The sequence below is a fragment of the Rhinatrema bivittatum genome, chromosome 5, assembly GCF_901001135.1.
Source record: "Rhinatrema bivittatum chromosome 5, aRhiBiv1.1, whole genome shotgun sequence".
Classification (NCBI taxonomy): Eukaryota; Metazoa; Chordata; class Amphibia; order Gymnophiona; family Rhinatrematidae; genus Rhinatrema; species Rhinatrema bivittatum.
This window is the reverse complement of record NC_042619.1, coordinates 265,617,020-265,634,703: the sequence shown is the minus strand read 5'-3', so window position 1 is coordinate 265,634,703 and position 17,684 is coordinate 265,617,020. Positions and strand designations below refer to the sequence as shown.

At 45.1% G+C, this 17,684-nt stretch overlaps 1 protein-coding gene across 4 annotated transcripts in view; it reads left to right on the top strand.

Annotated features, from left to right (window-relative positions):
* LOC115092720 (disintegrin and metalloproteinase domain-containing protein 9-like) overlaps nucleotides 1-17,684 on the top strand; it is a 978,865-nt gene that overhangs the window by 192,705 nt on the left and 768,476 nt on the right. For all 4 annotated transcript variants that reach the window (XM_029603963.1, XM_029603962.1, XM_029603965.1 and 1 more), the window contains exon 5: nucleotides 9,694-9,770. In XM_029603963.1, the coding sequence (XP_029459823.1) occupies nucleotides 9,694-9,770 (77 nt within the window). The remainder of the gene's footprint in view (nucleotides 1-9,693; nucleotides 9,771-17,684) is intronic.

Sequence of the window (17,684 nt, the reverse complement as noted above, 5' to 3'; positions counted from 1 at the left end):
TACCCAGACAGTCTAAAAAACGCTTCTCTTAAACCCCTCCTTAACAAACATAATTTAGACCCTAGCGAACTTGCTAATTTCCGCCCCATCTCGAATCTACCTTTCCTAGCCAAACTTACAGAGAAAGTGGTCAATATCCAGCTCTCAGAATATTTAGAAGATCACAACATACTTTACCCCTCCCAATATGGTTTCCGCAAATCACGCAATACAGAAACCCTGCTCATCTCTCTAACAGACCATATTATCATGGGACTGGACAAAGGACACTCCTTTCTTCTAATCCTCCTAGACATATCGGCGGCTTTTGACACTGTCAACCACGCCATCCTCCTGAATCGCCTATCAGACATAGGCATTTCAGGGTCAGTCCACAACTGGTTCAAGTCTTTCCTCAGTAATAGAAGCTTTAAGGTCAAGATCAACAATAAAGAATCTCCGTCGACTAATTCCTCTCTGGGCGTTCCCCAAGGATCCTCCCTGTCCCCCACCCTTTTCAATATCTACCTCCTCCCCGTTTGCCAAATGTTAACAAGTCTCAACCTTATTCACTACATTTACGCAGATGATGTTCAGATTCTGATTCCAATAACAGAATCTATTAACAAATCCCTCTCGCTCTGGAACAACTGCCTACAATCTATCACTAGTCTCCTCAACAGTCTAAATTTGGTCCTCAAAGCCGCTAAGACCGAACTCCTCCTCATTTCTTCCAACCAAGACAACCTCTTACCTCAGACCCACCACAACCACCCTCTTACCCACACGCAGGTTAGAGATCTTGGGGTAATACTCGACAACCGCCTCAATCTAAAGAACATGATCAGCACCATAACCAAAGACTGCTTCCACAGACTACAGATACTAAAAAGACTCAAACCTCTCCTATATTTCCACGACTTTAGGACAGTTCTTCAAGCCCTGATATTTGCCAAAATAGACTACTGCAGTGCTCTACTCACAGGCCTACCTAATTCAGCCACCAAGCCATTACAGATGATACAGAACTCCGCAGCCAGAATCTTGACCAGCTCCAACTGGAGAGATCATATCACGCCCATCCTCCGAAACCTACACTGGTTACCAGTCATCTACAGAGTCCTACACAAATCACTATCTTTAATACACAAATCCATCCATAATCACCTCCGTCTTGATCTTGAAATCCCTTTCAAACTCCATACCTCCAACAGACCAATGAGAGAAATCTACAAAGGTGCGCTTCAAGCCCCTCCAACTAAAGCCACGTGCCTCATCTCAACCAGGGACCGAGCTTTTTCAACAGCAGGCCCAGCCATCTGGAACAACCTCCCTGCACAACTCAGGCTGGAAGCGTGACTATTAACATTTAAGAAAAAACTCAAAACTTGGCTGTTCCACCAAGCCTTCCCGGATCCCTCGGACACACATTAGATGATCCCGCTCAAGCAATGAAACCTCACTACCCCTCTAAATACCGCATTCGCACTAGTTCGTCTTCAAATAAGTGGATGAAGATTAGACCGGATAATGTTATGTCTCTCTTGTATTTAATCTAATTTAATACTCTCTTCGGGCATTTTCTTCCAGCTGCCTAAGCTTCCAAGTTTACAGTCCTTGTTAAATGTAACTTTTGTTTTGTTTCTTGTTTATAAAAAGTTGTTCCTTCTGTTATCTACCCTTGTTCGATGTAAACCGATCTGATATGGTATTTAACCATGAAGGTCGGTATAGAAAAATGCGAAATAAATAAATAAAATAATGCAAATAAGGCATTTACATCACTCATTATCCCACTCACCGAATCACAAAGGGGTGGGCCATTTGATGAAGGACCACTCTTTTGTGAGCCATTTTTGTGAGACAATGAGTTGGATAATGAGTGATGTAAATACCTTATTGTATTATTACTGACAAGATATTTTTTGGACTGTGCTTGGAGGAGGCTGAATGATGTCACAGGGGTGCATGGCTAAGGGAAGTCTAACAGCACGCAAGCTTATAAGAGAGAGAAAAATCACACCTGAAAAGAGATTATCCACAGCAGCATAAGAGTCCTTCAACAAGCATACAGAGTAAAGTGCAGCAGTAGTCAATGCCTATGGGCATCACTTTTTATCTAGCACTGGTGGGAGAAGGCTGAACGATGTCACAGTTATACTATTACAGGCTGTTAGGTATTATATGAGAGGGAGTGTTACTGCAGGAGGGGGTAGAGGGGAGGAAGGAGTTACAACAATTTCAGCCCAATATGGAGGAGCCTTCTGCTGATGACAATGAGCCAGAGCCTAACATATGGGCAATGCTAGCACCTAAGCTAAGTCCCTTTTGATTGCCATTAATAGAGTCTTTATTTTATTCCTGAATCAGGGCCCTTTCACACTGACTGTGGAACAGTAAAATGGATATATATAACTAACTCTAGGGCAAGGAACAACATAAAAGAAAAAATACCTATGGCCAATCTTAAGTAAATAAGAAGTCTTAAGAGCTGTTTTGGTTTTGCATACCATAAGTGTAGCCCATTCATCTCCCTGGAGTACCCCCTGCTTACTGATAGCAGATCTGTCACTCAAGAATGGGGCATGCCAGGCTCTGTAGTTTTGCTCATACCATAGAGCTATCTATGCAAAAATGGACTATGTTAATACTGGTTAAATATCTAGGTCTAGCCTCTGTGAATACTTTTTATCATCTCAAAGTGACCATCATATACCTCGGATGATTCATAAAACATGAATTTAACACACCCTCCGTGACCGACTGGTCCTCCTTACTCACCCTAATATTCCTCTTAAGGTAGACGAAGCCTCTCGCCTTACTCAGAATATACTCTGTCCATTTCTTTCCAAGGCCTCTCTCTCTCACCAGTGTGAGAAGGGTTTCCACACTTTGGACTGTGAGAGTGCACTTGCTTTCTGTCTAGACCGCACTGCACTCCATAGAAAACACACCCAGCTTTTCCTTCACTGTCAAAGGCAAGCTGTGAGTTCCAGTGGTCACACAAATTCTCCCCAGCTTACTAACAGTCTATATCGAATTCTGCTATGAAGAGCAGACCTTCCTCTCCAGGGGCAAATGAAGGCACATTCTCTAACTGACATGACAACTATCGTTAAGTACCAGTTGCCGAAGTTTCCTAGGCTGCGACTTGTAACTCTCTTCACACATTCGCAGCTCCCTACTGTTTAGATATGGAAGTCTGTCAAGACTGTCAAGACTCTGCCTTCGGTCACCTGTCTTGAAAAGCTTTCTTCCACTATAATCCTCAACTCCTGCTACAACCACCTGCTGTCATGTCAGGCTGCCTCATCATGTCCACTAGCACCCCAATTATTGTGCCTCTGCACGAGTTGTCCGGTATTGGCCTGTTATAATATGAGTCAGCCTGTAGCTCGCTAATCACCCAAATGTGAGGACTACCATCCTGCTTGTCTTGTGAGAAAGCAGAGTTGCTTACCTGTAACAGGTCTTCTCACAGGACAGCAGGATGTTAGTCCTCACAAAACCCACCTGCCACCCCTCGGAGTTGGGTTCGTTTACATTTCTTATTTTATTTTATTTTTCGTTCGAACTTTTGCTACATACGAGACTAAAGGGAGACCCCTGTGGACGCAGGGATTATAGCATGCTGGGCATGCTTGGTGAACTCAGTGTGCCAGTGTCAGTCAAAGCTTATAGAAACTTTGACAGAAAAGTTTTCCATGACAGGGCTCCATCCAGTGATGTCACCCACATGTGAGGACTAACATCCTGCTGTCCTGTGAGAACACCTCTTACAGGTAAGCAACTCTGCTTTCACCCCAAGCATGTCTTGAAGTAGGGACAAGTTCAGAGTTGTTTTTGGGGCTACACTCTCTTTTTCCCCTGGGATAGACTCCCCCATTTGCCCCTCCTTTCGCAGGATACAGTGCAGACTCATTCATGCCTAGGCATGCCTTTTAGGAGAAAATGCATTCAAAGATTTTTCATTAACAATGATAGTTTGTTTATAAATGTGTTTAAATTGGCTGAGTTTTCAAATTTTCATACATCTTTTTATATTATATTCTACCTTTCATACATGACTCCCGTCCTCCAATCATTACATTGGCTCCCCGTAGCCTCCAGGATAGTATATAAAGTACTCACGCTCATACACAAAGCCACTCATAACCATGACATGCAATGGTTCCCTGAACATCTCCTGCTTCACCCTCCGACAAGACCCACAAGAACGCATCACCTGGCCAAACTCCAGATACCCTCTCCAAAGTTCATGAAGCATACCACCTTTAGAGAGCGATCTTTCATCATCGCAGGAGCCGCCCACTGGAATAAAATGCCTTCCCAATTACGCCAGGAACCTTGCCACAAAAAATTCAAGCACAATCTTAAAACCTGGCTGTTCAAACTAGCATACCCTGACTAACGATTTGTCTCTCACCTAAGATATGACTTGACCACCTAACCGACTGCCCACCTGACCCTCGCCCTTTCTTTCTTTTTCTCTCCCTACCCAATTGACCCTCACCCTCGCTATCTTCCCTCCCCCCCTCCCAACCTCTTTAGGTCTTCTCCTCATCTTCCCCTTCCATCGTTCACTTCACCCTGCTGATTTTCCTGATTGCTTTATATAACTTTATTGTTAAAACTAACATGTACATTTGTATATATATCTCGTATTATCATCCCCTGCCCTATTAACCGCTACCTGTTAATGTTATTATTGTAAAGCTTGTTCCTAAGTTATTATTATTATTTTATTATTATTATTGTAAAGCTTGTTGCTAAGTTATGTTACATTGTGAACCGAGGTGATGTTTTGCAAACGTGCCTCGGTATATAAGAAACCATTAAATAAATAAATAAAATAAAATGAGTAATTTTTACAGCTGTATTTTCATGAATTCTTCTGCTATACCCAGCAAAAAAAGAAAAAATCTACGTCTTGCTTGTAATGTTTAAAACATTGATAAGGGTCTGCTTTTTTTTTTAAATTAGGAAACATGTTCCATGTTGCAACCAAGTTTTTTACAGTACTTTCAGGATCATTTATCATTTCGCACATTAAATAGCACAGTGTGCTGTATGCAAATGTGACATTTGCTATGCAAGTGGGAGGAGTTTGGGTGAAGTTAATGGTAATGAGCAGCGGGGAAAAGGTTTTTATCACACCTGCTGTTGAGAGGGGGGAGAGAGAGAGAGATTCTGTGGAGAACAATATGTCACTTTACTATTAATTTCAGTATGAGAGGGGGCATTCTTAACTCAATTTGAGGGGTGAAGTAAGTTTGGGAGGGCAGTTTAACATACACAGTAGGAGGTACGAACAGCAAAGTTGACATCACTGAAGATTTTCTGCTGTTTGAATCCATGAAAGTTACAAGAGGAGTTGATTTGTACAATACACTCTACCTAGCTTCTCTCTTTCTCATATACTCTTGTGCGATAAAAAACCTTTCCCTGGTAAGGCTTCCAACAGTAGATTAATTAGCGCGTGAAGCGAAAAATTGCGCAGCTGTGATAACTTTATTGTTCCTTGCAGAAATTACCTATCCAATGCAGGAACAGCATAATTACCCTAACCACGTTCCTTTTTTTTTTTTTATCGTGGGTGCTATTTCTGCTATAAATACAGCATTTTGATAAATCTAGGGGTAAGTCTCCATTTTAGGAAACATGATGGGGCGGATTTTAAGAGCCCTGCTCGCCTAAATCCGCCCAAATCCGGGCGGATTTAGGCGAGCAGGGCCCTGCGCGCCGGTGAGGCCTATTTTACATAGGCTCACCGGCGCGCGCAGACCCCAGGGACTCGCGTAAGTCCCGGGGTTCTCCGAGGGGGGGCGTGTCGGGGGCGGGCCCGGTCGTTGATGCATTTAGGGGCGTGCCGGAGCATTTAGGGGGCGGGCCCGGGGGCGTGGGTTACGGCCCGGGGTGGCCCGGGCGTGGCCGCGCCCTCCTGACCCGCCCCCAGGTTGCGTCCTGGCGCGCTAGCGGCCCGCTGGTGCGCGGGGATTTACGCCTCCCTCTGGGAGGCGTAAATCCCCCGACAAAGGTAAGGGGGGGGCTTAGACAGGGCCGGGTGGGTGGGTTAGGTAGGGGAAGGGAGGGGAAGGTGAGGGGAGGGCAAAACGAAGTTCCCTCCGAGGCCGCTCCGATTTCGGAGCGGCCTCGGAGGGAACGGGGGTAGGCTGCGCGGCTTGGCGCGCGCCGGTTATACAGAATTCATAGCCTTGCGTGCGCCGATCCAGGATTTTAGCGGATACGCGCGGCTCCACGCGTATCTACTAAAATCCAGCGTACTTTTGCTGGCGCCTGATGCGCCAGCAAAAGTACGCCTATTCGCGTTTTTTGAAAATCTACCCCGATATGTTATAAACTGGGTCCTGTAGTTGCCCCTAGGACTGTGACCTCATACAGCAAGGAGTAGTGGAAGCAGGAGAAAAAAATGCAGTTCGTTGGGTGATAATGATAAAAATAATTAAACTAATACTATTTTTTGTTGTTAACAGGATATTTTAAGAGAAAAACTATATTCTAGGCAAACTGAGATCCCACATTCCTCCTTTTTTTTCCAGGCATACATAAGATGTTTGTCTTTTAAGAAATAAAAAAATTGAAAAACTAAAATTGAATTAAACATGGTTAGACAGGCCAGTGCTGTTTCATACAGTAAGATTGCAATGCACATGCATATTTCTCTTTTCTAATTATGGCAGGTGGTGTACTATGTTATAACCTAATTTTTTTTTCTTTGGCCCTCTGGATTGTGACTTTAAGGCAATATTGAATACCAACTTAGGCTGTATTGAGAGAGACTGGTGGCTGTACCACTTTGACCCCTCAGCTCTGTACACTGAGAACTTATCCTGGTCACTACTATGGATCTTGGGGCCACAAACTTTCCTGTATGAACTCTTTGGTTCACATAAATCGTAGAGTTCCAGTGACAGGTTTTGATGCATCGTTCTGTGTATGTGGAACGAGGCCATAATTCAGCCCCCTCACCATTCCTCTCCCTTCCTTCCCTCCACTGTTTCTGCATGCTCTCTTTATAAAGTATGTGTATTTAATGTTTTAAGCAATAAATGTGACAATTTCATTTAAATCTGTGTTTTACCCGCTTCATTTTATACGTTTTTGAAAGTTGTACAGGTAGAACAGAAAATAAATACTGACCAGGGAACAATAATGAACTATCATCAAAACTTGAGAAACTTTTATGGTTTACACACTTTGGGGTAGATTTTCAAAGGGTTGCGTGCTTAAGATACACATGCAACCCCTGAAAACCTTCCCCTGCCTCCCCCTGCGCGCGCCGAGCCTATCTTGCATAGGCTCAGCGGCGCGCGCAAGACCCGGGACGCGCATATGTCCCGGGGCTTGCAAAAAGGGGTGGGGTGTGGCCTGAGCCTCTGGGCCGGCCGTTGGCCGGCGCGTGTAACTTCTTCAACAAAGGTAAGGGGGGGGGGGGTTTCTAGGTAGGGTGGGTTAGGGAGGGGAAGGTGCGGGGGCGGAGGGAATGGAGGCAGGCTGTGCAGCTCGGTGCGCGCAAGTTGCACAATTGTGCACCCCCTTCCGCGCGCTGACCCTGGATTTTATAACATGCTGCGCGTGCATGTTATAAAATCGGGCATAGATTTGTTCGCGTCGGGTTGCGTGAACAAATCTGCGCCTGCGCGCAGGTTTTAAAATCTGCCCCTTTCTTTTCAGCACTTTTTTTCTTCTGAAATTTTCTAATGTATTATATATCTAAAATGGGAGCTGTTGTAACCTTCAGATTTTTCACAAATGACATAACATGTTTTCCATGTCTATTGTTTGTAACATGTTCTTTTTTTTTTTTTTTTAGACCATTAAGAACATATATAGAGAGTAAATATTGACAATGCAAGACTACAAAGTAATATTCATAGGCAGGACAAGAATACCTTTTCTCTTATGATATTGGAACAGGTAGGACCGGGGCCAATAAGTCTGAACATGTCTAGGGTGAGTGTGGGAGCAAGGCAAAGTCACGCTCACACAGCGTGCACAGAAAAAAATGACCGGCAGCTGCCATAGAAGCTGGATTCCCCGTCAAGTTTTAAGAAAGGTTGTATCATAGACCTGTTGAACAATGGATCCCTACAAAACCGCCAAAAGACAAGCGATAGAAAGAGGGGGACAGCCCCTGGTTCTCAAAGCATGGCGTAAGCCCCACTACTCTCTTAAGGACCTTGAAACAGAGTCTGAAGAATACCCGGCTGAAGAAATTGTATTTGATTCTCTGAAGAGCGTTACCATTGACAAAGAGGGGACAGCCGATGCAGAGATAGACAAAATGCCTTTGGCGCAAAAAGTGATGAGTGATAATGAAGCAGACCAAGAAACCCTAGAAGGAATGGCGATAGAAAGAGGGGAAGAGCTCATCGTTCTCAAGGATGGGCAGATGCTCCACAAAGTTCTTAGAGACCTTGTATGTCAAGCAGAGTCGGTAGAACAGCAAGCTGTAGGAATTTTGATGGAATCTCAGGGGAGCATTACTGATGCCAAATAAGAAAATGAAGAAGAGCCAACTGATGCAGAGATAGACAAGATGCTGTTGGTGCAAAAGTTGTTTGATTTCTAAGACCTGTTTGATAATGAAGAAGACAGAAAAAACGCAGATCCAGTGGCAGACATAAAATGGTGACAGCGGTATAGATTATATGGATTGTGGCCAAAGCTTGTGGCCCCAAGAGCCACAACAGTGATCAAGATAAGATCCCAGTATACAAGATAGGAAAAAAATGAATCAAATTTTCTGCCTTTGCTTTACTTGTGTTAGGCAATTTTTCATTTCTTAAAAATGATACATTTTATGTATGTGGTTAGTCTTAAAACATACACAGGTTTTAAAAACTGCTTATGGCTTTCTATACACTATTTTCCAAAATACATATTGGGTCATTTCAAGGTTTTTCCCTTTTAAAGTTTGTGTTAATTCATGACCATGGGTAACTGCAGCTAGCAAGGATTGTTACCACTTTTCAAAACAAGTCTGAACTTGCCCCTACTTCAAAACATGCCTGGGTAAGTTATGACAAGGAGGGGGTGAGAGGGCAGGGGGACTACTTCCAAGGTAAGTCAAACTACAGGGCTTGGCATGCCCCATTCTTGAATGATAGGTCTGCTATCAGTAAGGAGGGGGTACTCTGGAGAGATGAATGGACTGAAATCCTCCACTTATGGTTATTGGAAATGTCCCAATGAAGTAGCATTAGAATCTGCTAGTGAAGACTAGTAAAATCTGCTTCTGATGGGATGTTTTATATACTATTTATTATGTTTATAGTGCTACTAGGCATACCTACACATAACATATAAGAGGCAGTCCCTTTTCCACAGAGCTTACAATCTATTCAAGACTGCCTGTAAATCGCCAAGGGCCTTAAGATTAGGTGATAAATAAATGGATAAAATTAAATGTATGTTATTAGCAATTGGGGGACATAAGCATGCGCATACACAGACATAGTGACCTCATATGCTTTCTTTATGTTTTAAGCAAGAGTGATTTTAATAAAATGACTAGAGACCTCCACTTTTGTCTAGAGAAATCTGCTAAACTTTGGGAAGAATCTGTCAGCCTGTCTCAGGCAGGAGGCTCTTGATTGTGTATCAGTAGATTCCAACTGTAACAGAGTAGTTGTTTCATTACTCTAGAAAAATAACTGAAATTTTTTTTTTTGGGGGGGGGTGGTATTGCAGGATGACTGCTACTATCATGGCTATGTGGAAGGTTTTACAGATTCACTTGTGGGAATCAGCACCTGCTATGGACTCAGGTAATTCTGATTAATAGTCATTAAAGAACAGGAATTTCATTTGTTGACACTACAAATAGAACTATTCACTAATTCTAATTTCTATGAAAATCATTAGTACTTAGAAGTGACGGAGTTTGACATCTTGTTACACATATGTATTGGCTCTAGAAATCTCAAAACCTGCACAAGTGTTAAATTAAATAAACCAGATATGAAAAGTGGGAAAACCCAGCTTAAGGGAAAATAATTTTTTCCACTACAAAATATACTGTTCTAAATAGTGAAAAGAAAGTCACTTTTAGAGCAATGGGTTCACTATAAATGTTATGTCAGAAAATGCATATTCAATTAAAGCAGTCAGACTTACCTAGAATATTTTAGCTAGTTGCTAACAGATTTATGTAATTAACAGTAGCTGCTAATAGTTTTGTGTGGTGCATTTTATTTTGGAAACAGTAAAATATTTCAGCTACTTTTATTGAGACTTGAGTCACTGCAATTAGCAATGGTAACATGGAATAGACTTAGTTTTTGGGTACTTGCCAGGTTCTTATAGCCTGGATTGGCCACTATTGGAAACAGGATGCTGGGCTTGATGGACCCTTGGTCTGACCTAGTATGGCATTTTCTTATGTTCTTATCATCAGATAACTGGAAAAGACTAAAAGTAATGTGCTGACTTCTTTATGGATGATGAACTCCTTAATTCATTTACAGTGATACAGTTCTAGTTGGATTTTAAAATCATGCCAGGGATCCTTTTTAAAGGACTCTGAAAGGGCAATAGCCTTTTCTGCTGCTGCAACTCTTTTGTGAAACAGCTTGCCAGTTGACATTAGGACAGAGACAAATGTCCTCGCATTTAGAAAGTAACTAAAAACCTGGATTTTCCTTTGAGTTTGCCAGAAATTATCAATTTTAGGTGGTTCTTGTTCACAGACTAAATTCTTGATCATGGTACTTTAATCTGGTAAATAACTTAATGACAGCATATAAAAACTCTTAAATAAATAAATAAATCTGGCTATTTGTTTATACACTCTGGGCAGCAGAAACCGTGGGGAGTGAAGTCTTTCTGCTTGTTTCATCTTGTAAGTGGTGTAGGCGGGGTGGGTGAGGCTAGAAGATGTGGGTATAGTGCTCCCTAAGTTATATGGAAATTCTTGAGTCTTCCTGTTGTATATCCTGGCTGTGGCAGGCCCGCGACTGGCTATACTCACCCCTGATGCACGGGTCCCTGACCTGGCCCTTCCTCTTTGGCAGCAGTAGGCAGTTGCCTATGCATTCACGCTCCTGCTACGCTCCCAGGTTCCTCCGGCAGCTCCGCGGCCTCCTCTGGTCCCAGTCAGGTCTCCCCACGTGCGTTGAGAGGAGACGCCGCCATCATGTAGTTCCAGTTTGTCTGCCTTAGGCGCGGGCCTTCCCCGACTTTAAATGGGCTGAGGCGGGAAACCTTCCTGCGGCCCCGGATGATGACGTCTCCGGGCCTTGCTACTTAAGGCAGGCTCCGCCATCCGGTCTTTGCCTTGGCAACAGGCCTTCATGCTACCAGTCGTGTGGTTAGTTGCTGCTCGTCGTGTTCCTTTTCCTGTTCCTGTACCTGATCTGTTCCAGTCCTGCATTCCTGTTCCAGTCCTTGTGCTTCAGTTCCAGTTTCCTGTTCCTGAACCTCGCTTGATCCTGATTACTCTTTGGACAGATTCTCTGGTTTGACCCTTGCTTGTTTCTGACCACGCTTTGGATGGATTTCTGGCTCTGACTTCAGCTCATACCTGACCTTGTCTCCAGCCGCCTCCCCTGATTTCAGCTTGTACCTGACTTTGCCTCCAGCTGACTATTTGGACTTGGCCTTTCTTAGGCTTTTGCCTATTTACAAGCCCAGACTTAACATGTTTTTTCGCGCCCTCCCAATCCCAGCACCGGCAGCGCCACCTCACCTCCTTCTGCTGGGGTTCGTGTGGCCCATTCGGGGCTAGAGCCCGCTCTCCACCAGAGAGCCGCGCAGAGGGAGATAAAAGCAATCGGAAGCCTTAAGAAGAGGAGACAGAGAGAAGGGAAGCCGCCGAACACCCGCGGTGAGTCAGCCGTGCCCCTTTGAGCGAACCAGCCTATCAGAAGGCAGCTCAAAGGCCTTTAAATCACAGCGTCTCATGTCGGCTGTCCTTTTTGCGCCCTCCCAATCCTAGCACCGGCAGCACCACCTCACCTCCTTCTGCTGGGGCTCGTGTGGCCCATTCGGGGCTAGAGCCCGCTCTCCACCATCAGAAAGCCGCGCAGAGGGAGATAAAAGCAATCGGAAGCCTTAAGAAGAGGAGAGAGAGAGAAGGGAAGCCGCCGAACACCCGCGGTGAGTCAGCCGCGCCCCTTTGAGCGAACCAGCCTATCAGAAGGCAGCTCAAAGGCCTTTAAATCACAGCGTCTCACGTCGGCTGGAAGCACCTTCAGACCTTTTAAATAAACGCGCCGCCCTCCGGCGTCGTGCGCCGAGCGTCCGAAGGAGCATGACCTAAGGGGCCTGCCCCTTAGCGCGCCCCTTGGAGTGCCCCAGGGCCAGGGCCTATCCCTCCAGCAAGCAGCCAGTACTTCGCCCCCTCTAAGAAACCTCTTTCTGGGTGCGCGCCTTAGTGCAGCCACGATGTTGCAAACCCTTAAACGTCTTTTTTCCTCAGAATTCTAGCAACTCTGGTGCCTATTCAGAACCTTCTTGGTAAGCCTGGGACCTCACCCCCAGAGGCAACTAGACGCGCTCCAGCCTTGCCCTTAGAGTGCCTTTCACCTTTCTCCCCAACTCACACATCAATCCTAGCTCCAGCACTCTCACCCTATCCTACTTCAGCTCTCATCTTTCCAGTCTCCAGCACTCATACAATCTGCAACCAGCCAACAAGACTCCAGCACTCATTCCACCAGTCTCCAGCATCCAGCCTACAAGTCTCCAGCACTCATTCCACCAGTCTCCAGCATCCAGTCTACAAGTCTCCAGCACTCATTCCACCAGTCTCCAGCACTCATCCAATCTTCATACAGCATCTAGCCAACGAGTCTCCAGCACTCATTCCACCAGTCTATTACACAGTTTACATCCAATCTTCTTTCAGCATCCACCATTCCAGTCCCTAACGACCATCTAACCAATTTCCCAGCACTCTTACTACCATTTTCAAACACCCATCAAATCTCCTAATCCGGCTCTCACCACCCCTCACCCAAGAAATTAAGATCCAGTGTTCTAAAAATCCAGCTCACCGGTTACATCAGACTACAATGCCTATTAGTCTCCCAATTCCAATTCTACATCACAGGAACATACTCGCAGGAAAACCTTCATTGATTTCCTGTCTGCTCACCTACAAATCCCTCATCCCTATCATGATTTCCCCTATTACACAGATTCTAGGCCTAGCTCTATTCTCACTGATTCTATTCAACGCACATTCTCTCTCCAAGAAAACGCTAATACTCAATGACCTTCTTCTAGACACAAACCCGGAAATCTGCGCCATAACAGAAACATGGCTTAAAGATATGGACACCGCACTAATAAACCAACTTCTAACTCAAACCTACGATTTTTTCTCCATTCCCTGATGGAAAAAAAGGGGTGGGGGTATTCTCCTAGCAGCCAAAAAAGATCTAAGAATCACACAATACCCAATTAAATCACCTACAAAAATCGAGACAGGCCTTTTCAAATCAGACCATCTACAAATACACTACAAATACACTACAAATACATCTATAAATACACTCATAGACATCTCCACGCCTAATTCAGCCCTACACTCCTGGTCCACTATAACAGAAACAGCAGCAAACAAACTCTGTCCATTGGCAACAAAAAAACTCAATCACAACTCCTCCAAAAGACAACCTTGGTTTAATGAAGAACTTCATAACCTCAAACATTCCCTTCGACAGAAAGAAAGCATATGGCGGAAAGCGCCTTCTCCAACCTCCCTCTCTTCTTACAAACTCGCTCTCCACCAATACAAGAGCTAAAGGGACTTCTTCGCACACAAAATTTGATTCAAAGGCCCTGTTTGCTTATGTATCAAATTTAATGCAAACCAATACACCAGACATTCCACTCAACCAAGCGCAAGAAAAAGCAGAGGAGTTGGCCCTTTTCTTCAGCAACAAAATCTCCAACCTTCTAACACAGCTGAATTCTAATACTTCATCAACATTCAGCACATATTTCCATCCCAACAAAGACATTTCTTTACAATCCTTTGAACCCATCACAACCTCAGAGATACAAACGGTACTGAAAAAAATGAAACCATCGTCACATCCATTTGACCACATCCCTTCCAAACTTCTCCTGCTAATACCAGAGACCATATCCAAGGCTCTGACAGACATTATCAACTGTTCTTTAGCCCAAGGAATCTATCCAGATGACCTGAAAATTGCCTCCATCAAACCGCTCTTAAAAAAACCTAACTTAAACCTTAAAGATCCTACCAACTTCCGTCCAATATCCAATCTCCCTTTCATAGCCAAGGTAATGGAAAAATTAGTCAACGCCAGACTTTCAGACTACCTCGAAGAACACAAAATTCTGTTCCCTACCCAATTTGGTTTCCGAAAATCCTTAAGCACCGAATCACTACTCATATCCCTGACAGATTACCTCACCATGGGCCTCGATAAAGGTCATGCTTACTTATTGATCCTCTTGGACCTCTCAGCCGCTTTTGATATGGTTAACCACACCATTCTACTAAATCAGTTAGCGAACATTGGAATTACAGGCACGGCTCTGTCCTGGTTCAAATCATTCTTGGGGAACAGAAGCTATAAGGTTAAAATACACAGCAAAGAATCTCAACATTATCCTTCCTCTCTGGGAGTGTCGCAGGGCTCTTCCCTCTCACCCACGCTCTTTAACATTTACCTGTTCCCCCTCTGCCAACTGCTAACCAAACTGAACCTTAAACACTTTCTATACGCGAACGATGTCCAGATCGTCATCCCCCTCAAAGAATCTTGCACAAAAACTCTAGAATTCTGGGAAAATTGCCTTCGAGAAATCGACGGCCTCCTCTCCAATCTAAACCTAATACTAAATTCTTCAAAATGCGAACTCCTTCTAATCTCCCCTGAAAACAACAACATCCACATAAATCCACCAGCCAACTTACAAACTTCACAAGTAAGAGACCTAGGAATTATCATTGATAACAGGCTTAACCTAAAATCATTCATAAATCAAACTACCAAGGACTGCTTTCATAAACTCCATGTCTTAAAAAGAATAAAACCTCTTTTCCACACTAACGACTACAGAACAGTGCTGAAATCAATAATCTTCGCTAAATTAGATTATTGCAATTCTATTCTATTAGGTCTACCATCATCTTACACTAAACCCCTTCAAATGGTTCAAAAATCGGCAGCCAGAATATTAACAAACACAAGGAGAAGAGACCACATATCTCCAATCCTCAAAGACCTACATTGGCTGCCAATTCACTACAGAATCATATATAAGGTCATAACCACCATCTACAAAGCCATCCATCAATACTCTCCGCTTAACCTTCAAATCCCATTCAGAAAATATACCTCCTCCAGACCCATCAGAGAATCCTACAGAGAATCCCTACAGGTACCACACTCCAAAACCACTCGACTTATAACCTCCAGAGACAGGGCTTTCTCCACCGCAGGACCCCCTTTATGGAACTCCATCCCTCCGGATCTGCGACAGGAACCCTGCCTTCCTACATTTAGGAAAAGACTCAAAACGTGGTTATTTATGAAAGCCTTTCAAGACCCCATTTGATCCTTAATTCACCACCAACTGACGCTCAGAATTTTCTTAAGAGGGTAATTAATAACTTTACCCTCACATGGTAATTCAATAACTTTGCAAACTCCATAACTTGGTTCACACCATTAATTGGTAAACTTACTCTCCCTGTTAAATTCTTTTTTCTTTTTCACTCCCCCAAGTTGTGTAATTCCCTTGTTTTATTGTAACTTCAATCTTTTTTTTGTGCACCTGTTAAAGTTTCTTATTATTTGTTATGTTCCTTCACCTCTTGTTAATTGTAAACCGGCATGATGCGATTCCCATCGTGAATGCCGGTATAGAAAAAACTCAAAATAAATAAATAAATAAATGTTCCTGACTCCTAGCCTGCTTCATCCTGTCTGGCTTCTGGATCCAGACCCTGTCTTGAACCCAGCTTCATTGGACCCTGTGTCTCCATTGCTTCCTAGCTCCCTGCCTTGAGCACCCTCCACGGGATCAACCATGCAGAGGCCCGTCTAAGACCAGTCGGCCCAGTACCCAAAGGCTCAACCTGCAGAGAACGAGGGCTGGTTGTTACGAGCGCGCGCGGGCGCGGTCGTCTCGGGCAGGTGGTGAGCCCTTGGGCCACGGCAGGACCCCAGGAGGAGCCCAAGGCCACACCGTGGGAGGTGAGCTGAGCAGGCATGGTGAGCCAGGCAGGCAGGAACAGAAACAGGGAGTCCGGCCCTCAGCCGGACCTGCATGCCCATGGTAGCCAACACGGGGAAGTTGACTAATGAACGGTCCTCCGACTGTTCCCGGCCCTTTCGGACCCGCCGCAGGGAACGGCAATGGGCAGCAGGCCGGACAGAGGCGAGGGCAGACAGAGTCCTTAAACTGAAGACATCAGACGGGGCAGAAGCAGGCTGAAGCAAGACGGAGACATCAGGTCAAGGGCTGAAGCGAGACACAGGAAAGATCCAGGCGAGCAGGAACTCCGATGCTGGGATACTCACATCCGAAGCCCCCTCGGCTGGCAGAAGCTCAAGAGCCCGTGGGACGAATCCCTCCTGTTGGCCACTCCAGGGCCCAACAGGACAGAAGGCTCAGGAACCAGGTCAAGGTAGAGACAGGAAGACATCCGGGCAAGGGCTGAAGCAGACACTGGAGACAAGGCTGGACGGGAACATTGCACTGTCCATCAGGGCACCCTACTCAGCCCACCCATGGGACTGAGTCACGGACCACCCTGTCCCAGACACGCCCTACACAGCCCTGGGAGGCTGGTCGCGGACCACGCTGAGAAGGAGGGCACGGGGAAGACCCAGGCAAACAGGACTCCGATGCTGGGAAACTCACATCCGAAGCCCTTACGGCTGGCAGGCACAGGAACAAACATCTAGGCAGGGTCAGAGATAGACATCAAGGCAGAGACACTGGACATCAGGAACAGCAAGCAGAGACATGACAAGGCGCCATCAAACATGGAGGACCTGGATCAGCTAGGTTACAGGCAACTGTAACGCTCAGATCCAAGGCAAAGACACAGTGAACAGAAGGTCCTTAAATACTGGAGGTAGAAGGCAACTCCCTGGGAGGAGCTTGCCAGGACCGCCCACCGCTGGTCCTATAACTAGGGTAGAGAGCTGCGGGCCAGCCCCTAGGGAAGGGCGTCGCCCAACAGGAAGTCCAAACGCTGAGGCATGCAAGCCACAGGCACAGCTAGGCCTCTCAGGCCCTGGAGCAAGTCCTGGATGATACGCAGGCGAGGCCCAGGCTTCAGAGCGGCCTCTGGAGGAAGGTAAGAGACCTCCTGCAGCGCAGCAGCAGGGGGGATCGCAACACTGGTATTGGCGAAGCTCCAGTTGGCCTCCGCTTCCCATTTTGCTCTGCCTCCCAACGGTGGGGACCTGTGGGGGCTTCCCCACGGGTAACATCAACTCCAACTCGGGCTATGGGTCCACCTGCGCAACACTTCCTATAGGCATAATTTTCTTAATTCTGTCTATGGCTATTATGATCTGTAGCTAGAAATGCTGCATTTTTACTTTTAATTTTACTTGGGCATGGTTGGTATTTGTGTTTTTATTGTTGCAGCTAGTCCACTTTGTTCACTACTTTGAATAAGCTTTGAACAGTGGTAGATAAGGGTATAAAATAATAATTATTATAATTTTCATAATTAAAAG